Below are 11,999 nucleotides of genomic sequence, written 5' to 3' on the forward strand. Positions count from 1 at the left end.
CTGTTAATGGTGGTAACATCGTTTGTGTTGTGACACTGTGTAGCCCTTTAAACTTGCTGGTGAAAATGACTAACCCTGCCTGCTTTCAATCACCTTTGTGCTGCTCTAAGATCATCAGACATTTGTTCAAAATTGAAGTCATGGTATGTATATACATTTAATAAATGCTAAAATGATTCTGGTTATAATTTGTGGGACTGGTCAGTGCTTGCTATTTTTTCAGAAGTCTACTGCACTCAAGAAACCGTTTAAAAAAGACTAAGATCTAGACCTCCCCTGAGACAAAGGGTAGTCTACTCCCTAATTCTAAGCACATAAATTAATTTATTTAAAGACAAATTAATTAAATACTATAATGGCTTACTTATTCTTGAAATGGCTTGGCCAAAATACTCTCTCAAAGCAGTGTGCACTGGAATAGCTTAAAGAATTAGAGACATATCAAAGACAGTTCACTTCGAGGGAGTACTAAAACAATGGAGGTGTAGACTTGGGCTTATAATGGGACCATTGTCCTTACAGTTTGAATTAGCAAATGGGACATCGCCCGCTCAAAGGTCTTTTACACACCTTTGAACTGAATCAAAAGTCATAAGCCAGGAAGAACGTAAAAAAATCCAATGAGCTGTTTATTGTAGGTCTACGGAGTTACGGTTACAGGTTTGATACTGGGAACAAAAGACAAAAGCTTGCTGTAGTTCATCTGTTGATTCAGTTTAACTGATTGACAGTAGACTATATTGACACGTACAGTCTAACAATATAATCACCAACCATGCTTCTCACTGACAAGTCAAGGTTCCTTCCAATCATAACTGTTTTTTTCCAAATTACCCATAGAAACTACGCGAAAAAATATTTACAATTTGTTATAAAAAAAGCAAAACAAAAATCACAGCACAGATAAAATGCATAACCCTAAAAAAAAAAAAAATTCTTGAAGTATGTTTTTCAAAATGTTTCTGGTTCCTGATATTACAAACATGAAATTCTAGTTTTAAAAGCATGTCATTTAAAAGTTGTGAAAAAAAAGAATGAAATATACAACAAAAAAATGATTGGATGACTGCATGAGACTCAACCCACGTCATACATGTGTATATAGATATATAAAGCCGCAATTACACTCAGGTTGCCTGGTCTCCTCTCTGATGTGGAATGTTGTTGCTCAACATCGCAAATAGTCAGGGGGATTTAAGATTATTAAAACTGGGTTCTATGACAAGAAAAATCGAAAGCAGGGTGGAGGGATGTTCCGTGGCTAGTGGTGGGTCTCACTTTGGGCCACCAGTCCGTAAGAACAAGTGTCTTAGTAATATCCAGGCTGATACTGCTGGCTCCACGGCTTCTGGTTCCAGAACTAAACAGAAAACAGAATCATTTTAATTTGAGTTTACATGCAGCCAAACTCTAAAACATATGCTGTCAGATCATCTACTTTCAAGACAGACTTTACTTCTTTCAGAGGATGTATCACAATCAGCAGAATATTTCCTCGGAGATTATCTCTGGATGGTAATACGAAACAGTAAAAGTAGAAAATTCTGCACTAAGTAGGACAATTTGTATTCAACCTTGCATAGGATGTTGGCAGTTTAATCAACCTATAGTTACTATTCAGATCAGTCTGTATATGTTACACTGGTAAATATTAAAAATATCCCTATTGTTTAAATGTTTTTTTGGATGGTATTTTGTCACCAATACTAAAATAACACCTTTTGAAATATCAAGACTATATCTTATTGACAGCCAAGTTACCACTTTGTATTCTACTGATGGGATAATTATCTCTTGCTAATAACCGGACCCATTTAGCAGACTCTTCCTATAAATGTTTAACTTTCAACTAGTTTCTGTATGATGTTAAACAAGTCTGGTGGAATCTCCTGACTGCAAATGTGCAAACTAGAGAAATACTGACCCCTTGCTGCCAGCTCTGGTTGAAGGCTTGGGCCTTGTCCATGCCATTCCTGTTGTTTCCATAGTTGCCATTTTTGTGACCAAAGTTGCCACGATTACCACCCCTCTGGTGAAACTGTAAGAGAGAAAACAACACAATGAGTTTAAAAGGTCAAACAAGAAAAAGAAAAGCTATACAGCTTGGAAAAGTAATCCTTCTTTTAATACTTTATGTTTCTAAACGCACCTGTCCAGGGTGTCCCCTGTTTCCACCACGGTTCATGTTGCCTCCACCTCCTCTGTTCATGTTCCCTCCCCTGTGCATCGGACCACCTCTGTTCATGGGTCCTCCTCTCGGTCCCATGTTGCCACCCCTCATGGGTCCACCCCTGGGGGATCCACCCAGGCTGGGAATGGGTCCACCTCTGTTGAAGTTTCCACGGTTGGGGTACCCTCCCCTGAAAGTAGGGGGAGGTAGGAAGCCACGAGGAGGACGGTTAAAGCAGCCACGAGGGCCAGGAGCTGCAGAAAGGACAGAAACACTCAAGTTAACAGAGTTTGATTTTGTTTAAATGGCATCAAGCTGCTTTCAGCTGCCAACCCTACCTCCTCTGAAGTTGCCTCTGTTCTGGAAGCCTCCACGGCCACCACCTCTCTGTCCAGGTCCACCGCCACGGCCAAATTGGTTCTTGCCTCCCCGGCCGCCGCCGCGTTGACCTCCACCTCTCTTTGGTGTTGTGCTTCCCTGGTTGGGTTTCTTCTCAGCTGGCAAAGCGGTCTTGCTTTCCTCTTTGTACTGCTCAAGCAGCTTACACGCTTCCTCCTTCTGCAGCTCAGCGTAGATGACCTCATTGAAGCTCTCTCCAGCATCTGGCAGAGAGTAGAAACCTGCAATAAAACAAAAGCATGAGATAAAAAATATAGTGACTGACTTCCTGCAGAGATTTCTACTATGCAGACAGACTTAATGGCCTGGGTATCTTTATTACCTTTCATCTTAAGGATGGCGTGTTCAGGCACTTCTTTGCCATCACTCTCGACCTTCTGCTGGACCCTCTGCTTGTAGTCCTCATCAGAGGGGCAGACAACCACAGCCTTGCGTTGGAAGCCAGCAAACAAACACATCTTCCTCTTCTGGCCCGGGGCGGACAGGTTTGTCTGAGGGAGAAGAGAAGGAGGCTCAATCATACGGTCATCTTAATGTGTGATTGTACATGTTTTACTGGGGAGTGCTATATAACACTGATCACTTACATGATCCAGGATGTAGTTTCTCTTCTTGCGGGCGGCGATCTCAATAAACTTTCCCAAGAACAGTGGTGCTCTCTGGGAGATGGCGGTGAGCTTTGTAATGTCCTTGGACTGGCGTTTCAGACTGTTGATCTGTTTGGAGTAAGAAACATTTAATTAAAACTATGAAATCCGAACAGCATGGACAGAGCCAGTGAGATTAAGGAGAGAGCAGCTTTAACAGTACTGACCATCATCTTCTCCACAATAGTGTCACTGCCAAGGATGTAGTACTTCCCAGGGTTCTCTTGGACATGGTCCTTCACCCATGTGGTTTTCCCTGAACCTGGCAGGCCAATCATCACTATGATCTACAGGAAATACAAAGAAAGAAGTTAGTTCAAAGTTTTATAGGTGACACTAGAACATACATGACTTGTAAATATGTACAGAAGAGAACATATCCACACAGTGGTTCTTACCTCGCAGTCAGCCTTGGTCTGTGGCCCCTTAGGCCCACGGACTCGATCACTCACAGGGATCTGCTGCATGAAAGAGTAGCCCTGGGGCAGAGGGAAGTATGGAGTCTCCATCTGACCAAAGTTGAACTCAACAGCACAGTTGTGGCAGATGACGTGGGGGAACAGGGCCTGGCCGTTCAGGGAGTCCTTACTGACTGTGAAAGCAACGGCAGGCTCTCCACCATTCTTTGCGAAGGACACCACAAACTCCTCACCCTCGAAGTCCTGAAAAAGAAGGACCGATGGAGTGTTGTGACTTTGTTCATATAAGAAAATAGAACTGAGAATTCGTACCAGTCATTTCAGTAGATTACGCCTCATACTCGATGGCAGTGCTTTATGTTGTTAATTTAACTTTGATAAAATACATGAAGCTCTTTGTTTTTATACATATGTTAACATATTCCTAATATATACATATATCTAGTCAAACCAGTCCACAGATGATAATCCTGGAGTTTTCTTTGACACATTTTCATTCTCACTTTTAATTTTCGCTTGATTATATACAACAAAATAGGAAGAGCTTGTATCTTACGATAAGGCAGCAGATGACATCGTTCTCCTCATAGGTTTCTCCAAAGTCCTCCGTCACACAGTTGGTGGTCTTCTTGCCCTTCCCAGAGTACGCATAAGAGTGCTCCTCCTCGCCTTAGAATAAAAAGGGACCATATGAATTAAAAGACAAATCATTTTTAAAGAGGATATAATCACTTAAGTGGGCAAACCTAAGCTACTGGGACACCATAACAGTATGTGACTCATTCATGTGTGCAACCGGCCAGCCACCATTACTATGAATCAGGCAGGGCTGCAGCCATTTTATATCAATATGTCATGCTGCTTATGAAACACTAGGGGGACCCCTTTGGACTGCCTGACTCTCATAGGGAATCAAAGGAGCTGCAGCGCCACCCTGCAACAGACCTAATTACACACACACAAATGGAGTCAGTACAGGGTTCGTTTTTTATCCACCAAGTTTTTATACAAGCTTTGATTTCCTGCAGGGACCCAATTAATATAAAGCTTAGTGAAGTTAATCCTCAATGCATAGATTTAAGTTTAGTGCATAAATCATAATTGTCTGCACTTGGCATAGTTATCATTGTTAGCACCAAAGAGAATTCAATGACATTCAATATTTAATTCATATTAAGCTCAAATTTTACAACAGCTTTCTGTTCAGGCATCGAATGCAATGCTTTAAATCAAACCACAAACAATATGCTAGATTGTAGACTATAGGACTAAATTATTAGTATGCATGTATAAAGATAGTCACCAAGGAGAAGGGTGCCAGTAGCCAGGGACCAGCCGACCTGCACATCGTGGATCTCCATGTTCTTGCTGGAAATGTGCTTCACAGGGATTTTCTCTGTAATCTGTTGAAGTTAAGAAAGACACCAGTGAGATCTATCAGTACTAATCTTATGTTAATGTTTAGGCTTCTGAATAACTTTAAACATAGTTTAAGTTATATGTTAAAGAATCCTAGTTATGAAACGTTACGATAAAGTGTATTGCGTAATATTCCAGTATCATTACTGTACCTTCATCTCAAAGCAAGCTTTGCCCTGGTTCAAACCAAAAGTGGCCTTGCCTCCGGACCACAGGTAAGCAAAGCTCTCCATGGTGAGAGATGAGGCACTGTATCGGTCCCGTGACACCTTGAAGTGCAGGTCACTGTTGTCTGGAGCACAAAAAGAAATCCCCACATTATTAATATATTAGTTGGTTGTCATAACTCTGCTTAGACAGGTCTACTGGACTATTTCACAGGATTGTTTTTCACATGAAGATAACTTACAGGCATCAAGGCAGACTTTTGTCTCATCAAGCTCTTCGTCTTCCTCCTCCAGGGGGGGCACAGGAGACTTGAATGAGGCCCTAGAAAGAGATACCAACCAGTTACTCAGATGATTCATGTCTCAGAGCAAAAACATGTAGCCTGCTTGCCTTGGTACCACGTGCTGAAAAACATGTGGGTACAGAAGGAGAAAGACAGACTAGAGGAAACAATACAAAATAGAGTGAATTGGGCAAATAAGCCACCAAACACTTGGATAATTAGCTGTGGTGTGGGCCTTGGCAGACATCACTTACCTTGCAGTATCCAGCGAAATCTAAAATGTGAGAGATACAAAAAAAAAGGAAGCACCTTGTCTGTTCTCAACATGCGAGGCTATCACTGTGGACAGTGATCAAATCAAAGCAGTTATCTTTCTTAGGAAATCAAAGATCTGCATTCAGAATTAAGTCTGCTGTGGGGTCAGTCAAAGTGATAGTGAGTGCAGTTATATTTAACTTCCTATGTGTGGAATTCTCAATGAAAAGGTCACAGCTTACACACACTGTGGATCTGGATCTATGCAGTACAAGAAGTCAACCTGCCTAGCTGCTTGAAACAAGCAATCTGTGAACTGAGAGCTACAGAAACTTACCAACTCTGTAGCTTGAGAATTAATAAGTACCTAAATCTCTAATGGGTGGTCTAGTTATCAAGTTTAAGTGTTCCAGGTTTGAACCTCAGTGATGCATTGGGATTTCTTTGCCTTGAAAACAACCTTAAGCCCAGTGGTGTAGAGTTATTATTCTAAAGGAACACAATAAATGTTTGACAGTTCTCTGGAGATGAGAATTAGCCCCAGTATTTTCCTCAAAACGCAACAAACGGCTGCTTTAGTGTGATAAACGGTGGCTCCCAAGAATGTGCTTCAATTAGGAGCTCATTGTGTAATCAGCCAAGATGGCTGCTGCCTCTGTAGCTGCTCAAGGCCCCCTGGCTGTAACGCTCGTTATATTACAGATCAATAAAAATATTTGTAAAAAAAAAGAAGGGATTGTAAAAGTTGAAAACAAAGATAAAAATGCTCTTAAAAGAAATAAGAAAAAAATAGATTTGGCTGCAGAAAACGTGTCCAGGACAAAAAGCACAGAAGACAGAAACACCATCATGTTCTAACAGTTCTGGTACCCTGATGGTCTACGTCCCAGAACCCCTCCTTACAAAAAATAAAAATACAAAAAAATAGCTCAATCATAAAACATTTACATTTCCGCCGCTTGATCCTAACAGTCTGCCATAGCGTAATGAAAAAAAATAACTGACCAGGAGTAGGTATGCGCACATACACACACTGAAAAACACACATGCTTGATGTCATTGCATAGGGGTGGAAAAGAACTTCTTAGACAAAACCACACTCTCACCTCATGATTACACACAGGAAGACATGATACATGAGACAGAAATATCATCTTGACATCATACAACCAAACAAAACGGGGGGGAAAAAGGACCATAGCGAGGCAAAACGATGGACGGTCAATTGCGAGCTCCTCCGTGGACGTTCCAAACACACTGGACGTCTGCTAGCCTGCAGTAATGGACCCTCCTCCCACGCCTCTCAGCTATGACTCCCCACCCCTCCCCTACATTCAAAAGTGCACATCTGCTACTTTCCTCTGGATGTGTTGTCTTTGAGCAGCCTTGATTCACCTTCAGAACACAATGGGCTTTGCAAAACAATATGTGGCATGAGGAACAGATGTGACAGTTCATAGAGACTTGATAGTTGCACTTCTGCTACAGAATGCAGTCCATAAAAGACACAAATGTGAGTGGGCACTGTAAAAGATAAATGGTAAGGCTCTTTAGGTAGTTAGGGATGACCCTCAGGACATGTGTGTGTGTGTGAATGTAAGGTCATTAAGTAGTGTAATACTTAAAAATGAGGGTTTCCTCCTGCTAGTTATGTGCATTGGCACTTAAAGCCAATACAGTTCAACAAAGCTATGTATGGCGCTTCAGGGATGCTGAAGGCCATTTTTGCTCTGTCCCATCCTTACCAGCTGTATTTGTTCTCTTCAATAAATTCAAAGTAGCCCCTTCCATGTTCCTCCCGGCGTCTCTTAACACCCTTCTTATTCTTCTGATCAGCATTCGTGTCTTTGTCCGCATCCCCTTTGAAAATAGAACAAAGATATAGAATGAGGTGCTCCTTTTTATGTAGAGAGGTCGGACTGGCAGTGGGGTTCTGGCCCACAAAGCCCGTTCATTAGTTACATTGTGTCGACCATAATCATCATTATATTACGTTAAGAGGTGACACCTCATGGTTACAATTAAACAACACAGTCATACTCCATAACTTGAAACAGAACTAGTGACCAGATAGTATTTAAAATGGAAGCTGGTCCAAATGAACAATTTAAACTGGGTTGGCTGGGACTGGAAAACCAAGTCTCTGATTCATCATGTATTCTCTGTTTCATTATGGGAGGCCTGTTGTGTGTAGGACAGTTGCATCATGCAAGAATATGAGGAGATCTAATGCGATGTTAATTGCCCCCTCCCCCGTAACTGATAACCTCCTTGGATTTTAATCATAAACCGACCCCGTCTAGCTTTGAGCCTTTATGATGACACTTTTAATCAAACTACGTACAAACTAACCACGTGCTACACAAGCAGTTCAGTGCCTACCCCCTCTCTTTCAGCTAGTTCAAGTGTTCACGGCGTTTCACAGGTTAGATACGATTATACACTGGCATCCCATGAGTAGACATTATCCTAACCAAAGCATACATGTACAAAAGGCCATTTTTACAAGGGCGGATTAATAAGACAGTGGTGGAAACCACTGTCACTATAGCACAAACCTCTTTGAACCCATCAAACATGTTGCAAAGGGGTGGAAAGTTTCTGGTAAATTTCCACGGGAAGTTAAGCTGGGGAATATTGGAAAGATTCCAAATTAGAAACTGTCCATGGGAATTTAAAGTAAGTTAGCTAGGAATTGAGGGTAATTTAATGGAAGGGTATCGTATCCAAGCATACATATTTGTTATGTTATAAGCAGACTTCTAAAACAGATTTATTTTAGTTTATTTTTATTATTTATCCCAGTAGAACTTTATCAAGTGTTAAATACTTGATTGAACATTCAATTATTTCATTGAAGAACAAAAACATGAATGTTGAGTTAAATATTACTCATTCCCCCGACCCAACCCATTCAAAATGCAATCCCAACAAAGTCCCATTTAACATGCAAATAAAAAAGCATATGCAACTGTACTTGCATGAAATCTCGTTGTTTTAGTCAGGAATATGGTAAAATGTATTTTCTCCAACTATTTAAATTCCCTATTAAGAGCCAACCCTTAAATTTAGTAAATTCTTGGTTTATTCCCATAAATAATTCCTGTTAATTCCCATGGAAAGTTTCCAACTTTGAAAATGAATTGTTCAACCCTCCATGTTGCTTTATCTTCCCACCAGAACAACATGTTTAATGCTGATGAAGAGGAGAGTGATTGTCTTCCTCTCTGCCTTGTTAACCCTCCTGAGGTCGCTCTTCTTCAGTGTGGGAACACTCAGCTAGCTAGCCGGCTCTGCAGCTAGCTAGCATTGCATCACACACAAAGAAACGCTGTTAGCTGGCTGCTACATGCTAACAAAGTGAAACGAAAAGCCAGACTACGACACATACAAACGATATTTCTGAACTTCGTCGACTACGCACGTTAGTTGACATATTTATAACGAACTAAAGCGTAACGGTGAATGTTTTTCGGCTGGTTTATCCGTATTATTACAGAATATGTCGCGCTAGCCTACCAAGGAGTGACAGATGCTAACGCTCGATTAGCTTACCGGCTATGTGGGTTAGTTTCTACCGCCTAGTGGTCTAGCGAGGTCACCTATCTGTAACCTGGACCCTGTGCTTGGTGGTTAAACTTTGGTCATTCCCAGCCGGTTCCCTCCCGCGGTAGCATTACGACTATAGCAAAAACCGACACCCAGTCACAGTCCATCCAGCCAGTCACATTTTCATAACCCGTTTGACTCACCCTCAGGAGCCTGGTCCCCGGGCTCACCATCCTCTGCATCCACTTTCTCCATGTCGTCCCCAGCGACTTTGAGCATGGGGTCCATCTCATCGTCCTCTTCCTCCTCTCCCTCTCCCATCTCCTCGTCCTCGGCAGCGCCCTCGCCGTTGCCTCCGTTCTCCGGCTCTTCCTCCTCCTCCTCGTCGTCTTCGTTGGCCTCCATGCTTTCTTCCACCTGGCCCTCACCTTCTTCTTCCTCTCCCATAAACTCTTGGTCGGCGGCCTGGTCGAAAGCCTGGCTCCCAGCGGCGTCCTGGTCTAGCGGGGATTCTCCAGAGAGGGCCTCTTCGTCCAGAGCGGCCTGCAGGCGGTCCATCAGCTCGGCCTTCAGACCCTTGTCCGACAGATTACGCTTCTTCAGCTCGTCCTTCAGCTCGTTCACTTTCAGCTTCTTCACGTTGATTGAGCTCATTGTTAATGTTTGATGGCTAAATATATTAAACACGACTGAAAAAACACGACGATAAATAAATAACGGAACTCCCTTTGTTAGCGGTTATAGCCCAAAACTGCGCCAAATGGCACCCGAGCCGTCCAGCCTTCGTTTCACCGGGTAGAGAGATGTGCAGAGTCTGCGGCGTGGGGGAGGATGACGCTTGTACCGTCATTACCCAGAGAGCAACGCAGCTTATTATATAGCACGCCGACCATCTGTCGCTGTCGTAATCACCAGCCAAACAAGTCCACAATACCTTGTTGTGGAAAAAAATGTATATACCATATACCAGCGCATTGTATCACGGGGTAGGAAGAGCTACAATAACCTTTACGCATAACATATTTGCGCATTTTGATGGAAGTTTACATTCATGAGGATATTTTAAAGCCTGATCTGACAATAGGCAAGCTAGGTTTTAGTCTAATATTATTTTTAAACAAATATGCTTTATTTATTATCCTGTAAATAGCCTGCTTCTTGGCTATTGGGAGAGAACAAGACGTCTGTGTAAAATATAGGCAAATTATTCGAAAATCTAGTTTTTAATGTAAGAAATATGAATGATTACAGTATTTCTCAATAGCTAAAACACATTTCTTGACATCCACCACGCTTTTATCAACACTATAAACACCATACCCCAAGTCACTCAAAATTAAAACAAGAGCAGTCATTACACACTACATCAAAACACTGAAAACACAATGCCCAGGACATGAAGCTGTAGAAATATTGTTTATTGTTCACAGTAGGCTAAATTAATTTTTAATAAAGAAATAAAGTAATCCTCTTTGAATGTAGCACCTGTATACAGTAAAGATAAAGTCAAATCAAATATAAATAAGAAGAACATGGTCTATTTCATCAGAAGTTACTGTTCTTTGTCTTTCTCCATTTCACTCCCCTCCTCTTCCTCCTCGATCACCTCTTACACGCACTCTTCCTCTGCCTCTCTGATTATTTCTGTCCATTGTACAACCTTCAACAACCAGTGCTCTCTGAACTGGCTTATATTGGTTTCCTCACATCATGAGCCACAAGTGTGATCAGTTTTGAGTGGTTGTATTTAAGCTGTGACATGTATTTAACTTTTGCTACCTGTGCTTACCATTATGCAACACAAGTGCATCACAGTGCAACATATGTTTTAGTGAGTGAGAATGTGTTTGCAAGTCGTGTCTAACAGGTGAAAAGCGCTTATGGTTTTGCCGAAAGAGTGACTGATTCAATACATGGGTTCAGGCCACTAAGGAATTTGGTTAACACAATAGGGTTTAATGTTTTAGCGATTGAGAAATACTGTAATACAAAATAAAAGTAGAAAAATAAAGTAAAAATAAAGATATAATAAAAAATAGATACATAAAATAAAAATAAAAGTTAGAGGTATACACAAATGTTACACAAAGGTATCTTTTAAATGTACCTAGAGTCAAATCAAAGTCTGGTTAAGGGGTCTTAAGTTAATGTGCTCCATATTTTTGGAACAAGCTGCCTGCTGACCTCTGGCCCATAACTACTGTCTCCACTTTTAAAAAAAAGATTAAAACCATATTATTTTCTCAAGCGTATGAATGGTATAATGACTGTTGTGACTGGATGCATATGCAGCAATAATTGCTGTTCGTTTGATTGCTGTGTCTGATGCATGTTGGGTGTATGTATTGTTTTTCTGTTTTTATTTATTCTATTTGGAAAAATGTTTTTATTTATTTAATTCTCCATGCAAAGCACATTGAACTTACATGTAATGAAATGTGCTTTATAAATAAAATTGCTATTGCTATTGCAATAAATTATTATCCAACTGGCAATTAGGACATGTTATGGGAAATTATTATTATATTCATCTGCTAAGATGTGCACTCTGGCTTAGGCAAATTTATTTATATCTTTGAATAGTACTTATACTCCTTTGTACAGATGGTATTTCTTTTTTGTTTATCATTTTAATGGTAATATTTTGTTAAGAATATGGCAAATGTACAGTGACAGATCGAGATTGGAAT

At 41.0% G+C, this 11,999-nt stretch overlaps 1 protein-coding gene across 1 annotated transcript; it reads right to left on the minus strand.

Annotated features, from left to right (window-relative positions):
- Positions 1 to 603: 603 nt before the first annotated feature.
- Positions 604 to 10,244, minus strand: hnrnpub (heterogeneous nuclear ribonucleoprotein Ub). Its single transcript, XM_034699652.1, has 14 exons — positions 9,513 to 10,244; positions 7,506 to 7,620; positions 5,464 to 5,543; positions 5,207 to 5,346; positions 4,939 to 5,038; positions 4,192 to 4,304; positions 3,615 to 3,878; positions 3,384 to 3,503; positions 3,157 to 3,285; positions 2,892 to 3,060; positions 2,509 to 2,790; positions 2,150 to 2,424; positions 1,925 to 2,038; positions 604 to 1,360 (listed from the first exon to the last, which is right to left on the minus strand). The coding sequence occupies exons 1-14, from the start codon at positions 9,961 to 9,963 to the stop codon at positions 1,310 to 1,312; spliced, it is 2,403 nt and encodes an 800-aa protein (XP_034555543.1). The 5' UTR covers positions 9,964 to 10,244; the 3' UTR covers positions 604 to 1,309.
- Between the last annotated feature and the right edge of the window lie 1,755 nt (positions 10,245 to 11,999).

Source organism: Notolabrus celidotus, chromosome 13 (assembly GCF_009762535.1).
Source record: "Notolabrus celidotus isolate fNotCel1 chromosome 13, fNotCel1.pri, whole genome shotgun sequence".
Taxonomy (NCBI): Eukaryota; Metazoa; Chordata; class Actinopteri; order Labriformes; family Labridae; genus Notolabrus; species Notolabrus celidotus.

What these genes read in the sequence shown, in the direction of transcription:
- hnrnpub (XM_034699652.1), bottom strand. Translation starts at nt 9,963, where the DNA reads ATGAGCTCAATCAACGTGAAGAAGCTGAAAGTGAACGAGCTGAAGGAC. An exon ending in CTATTGTGGAGAAGATGATG is followed by an intron (nt 3,286 to 3,383) that starts GTCAGTACTGTT and finishes TACTCCAAACAG; the next exon opens with ATCAACAGTCTGAAACGCCA. An exon ending in ACAGGGGACACCCTGGACAG is followed by an intron (nt 2,039 to 2,149) that starts GTGCGTTTAGAA and finishes TCTCTCTTACAG; the next exon opens with TTTCACCAGAGGGGTGGTAA.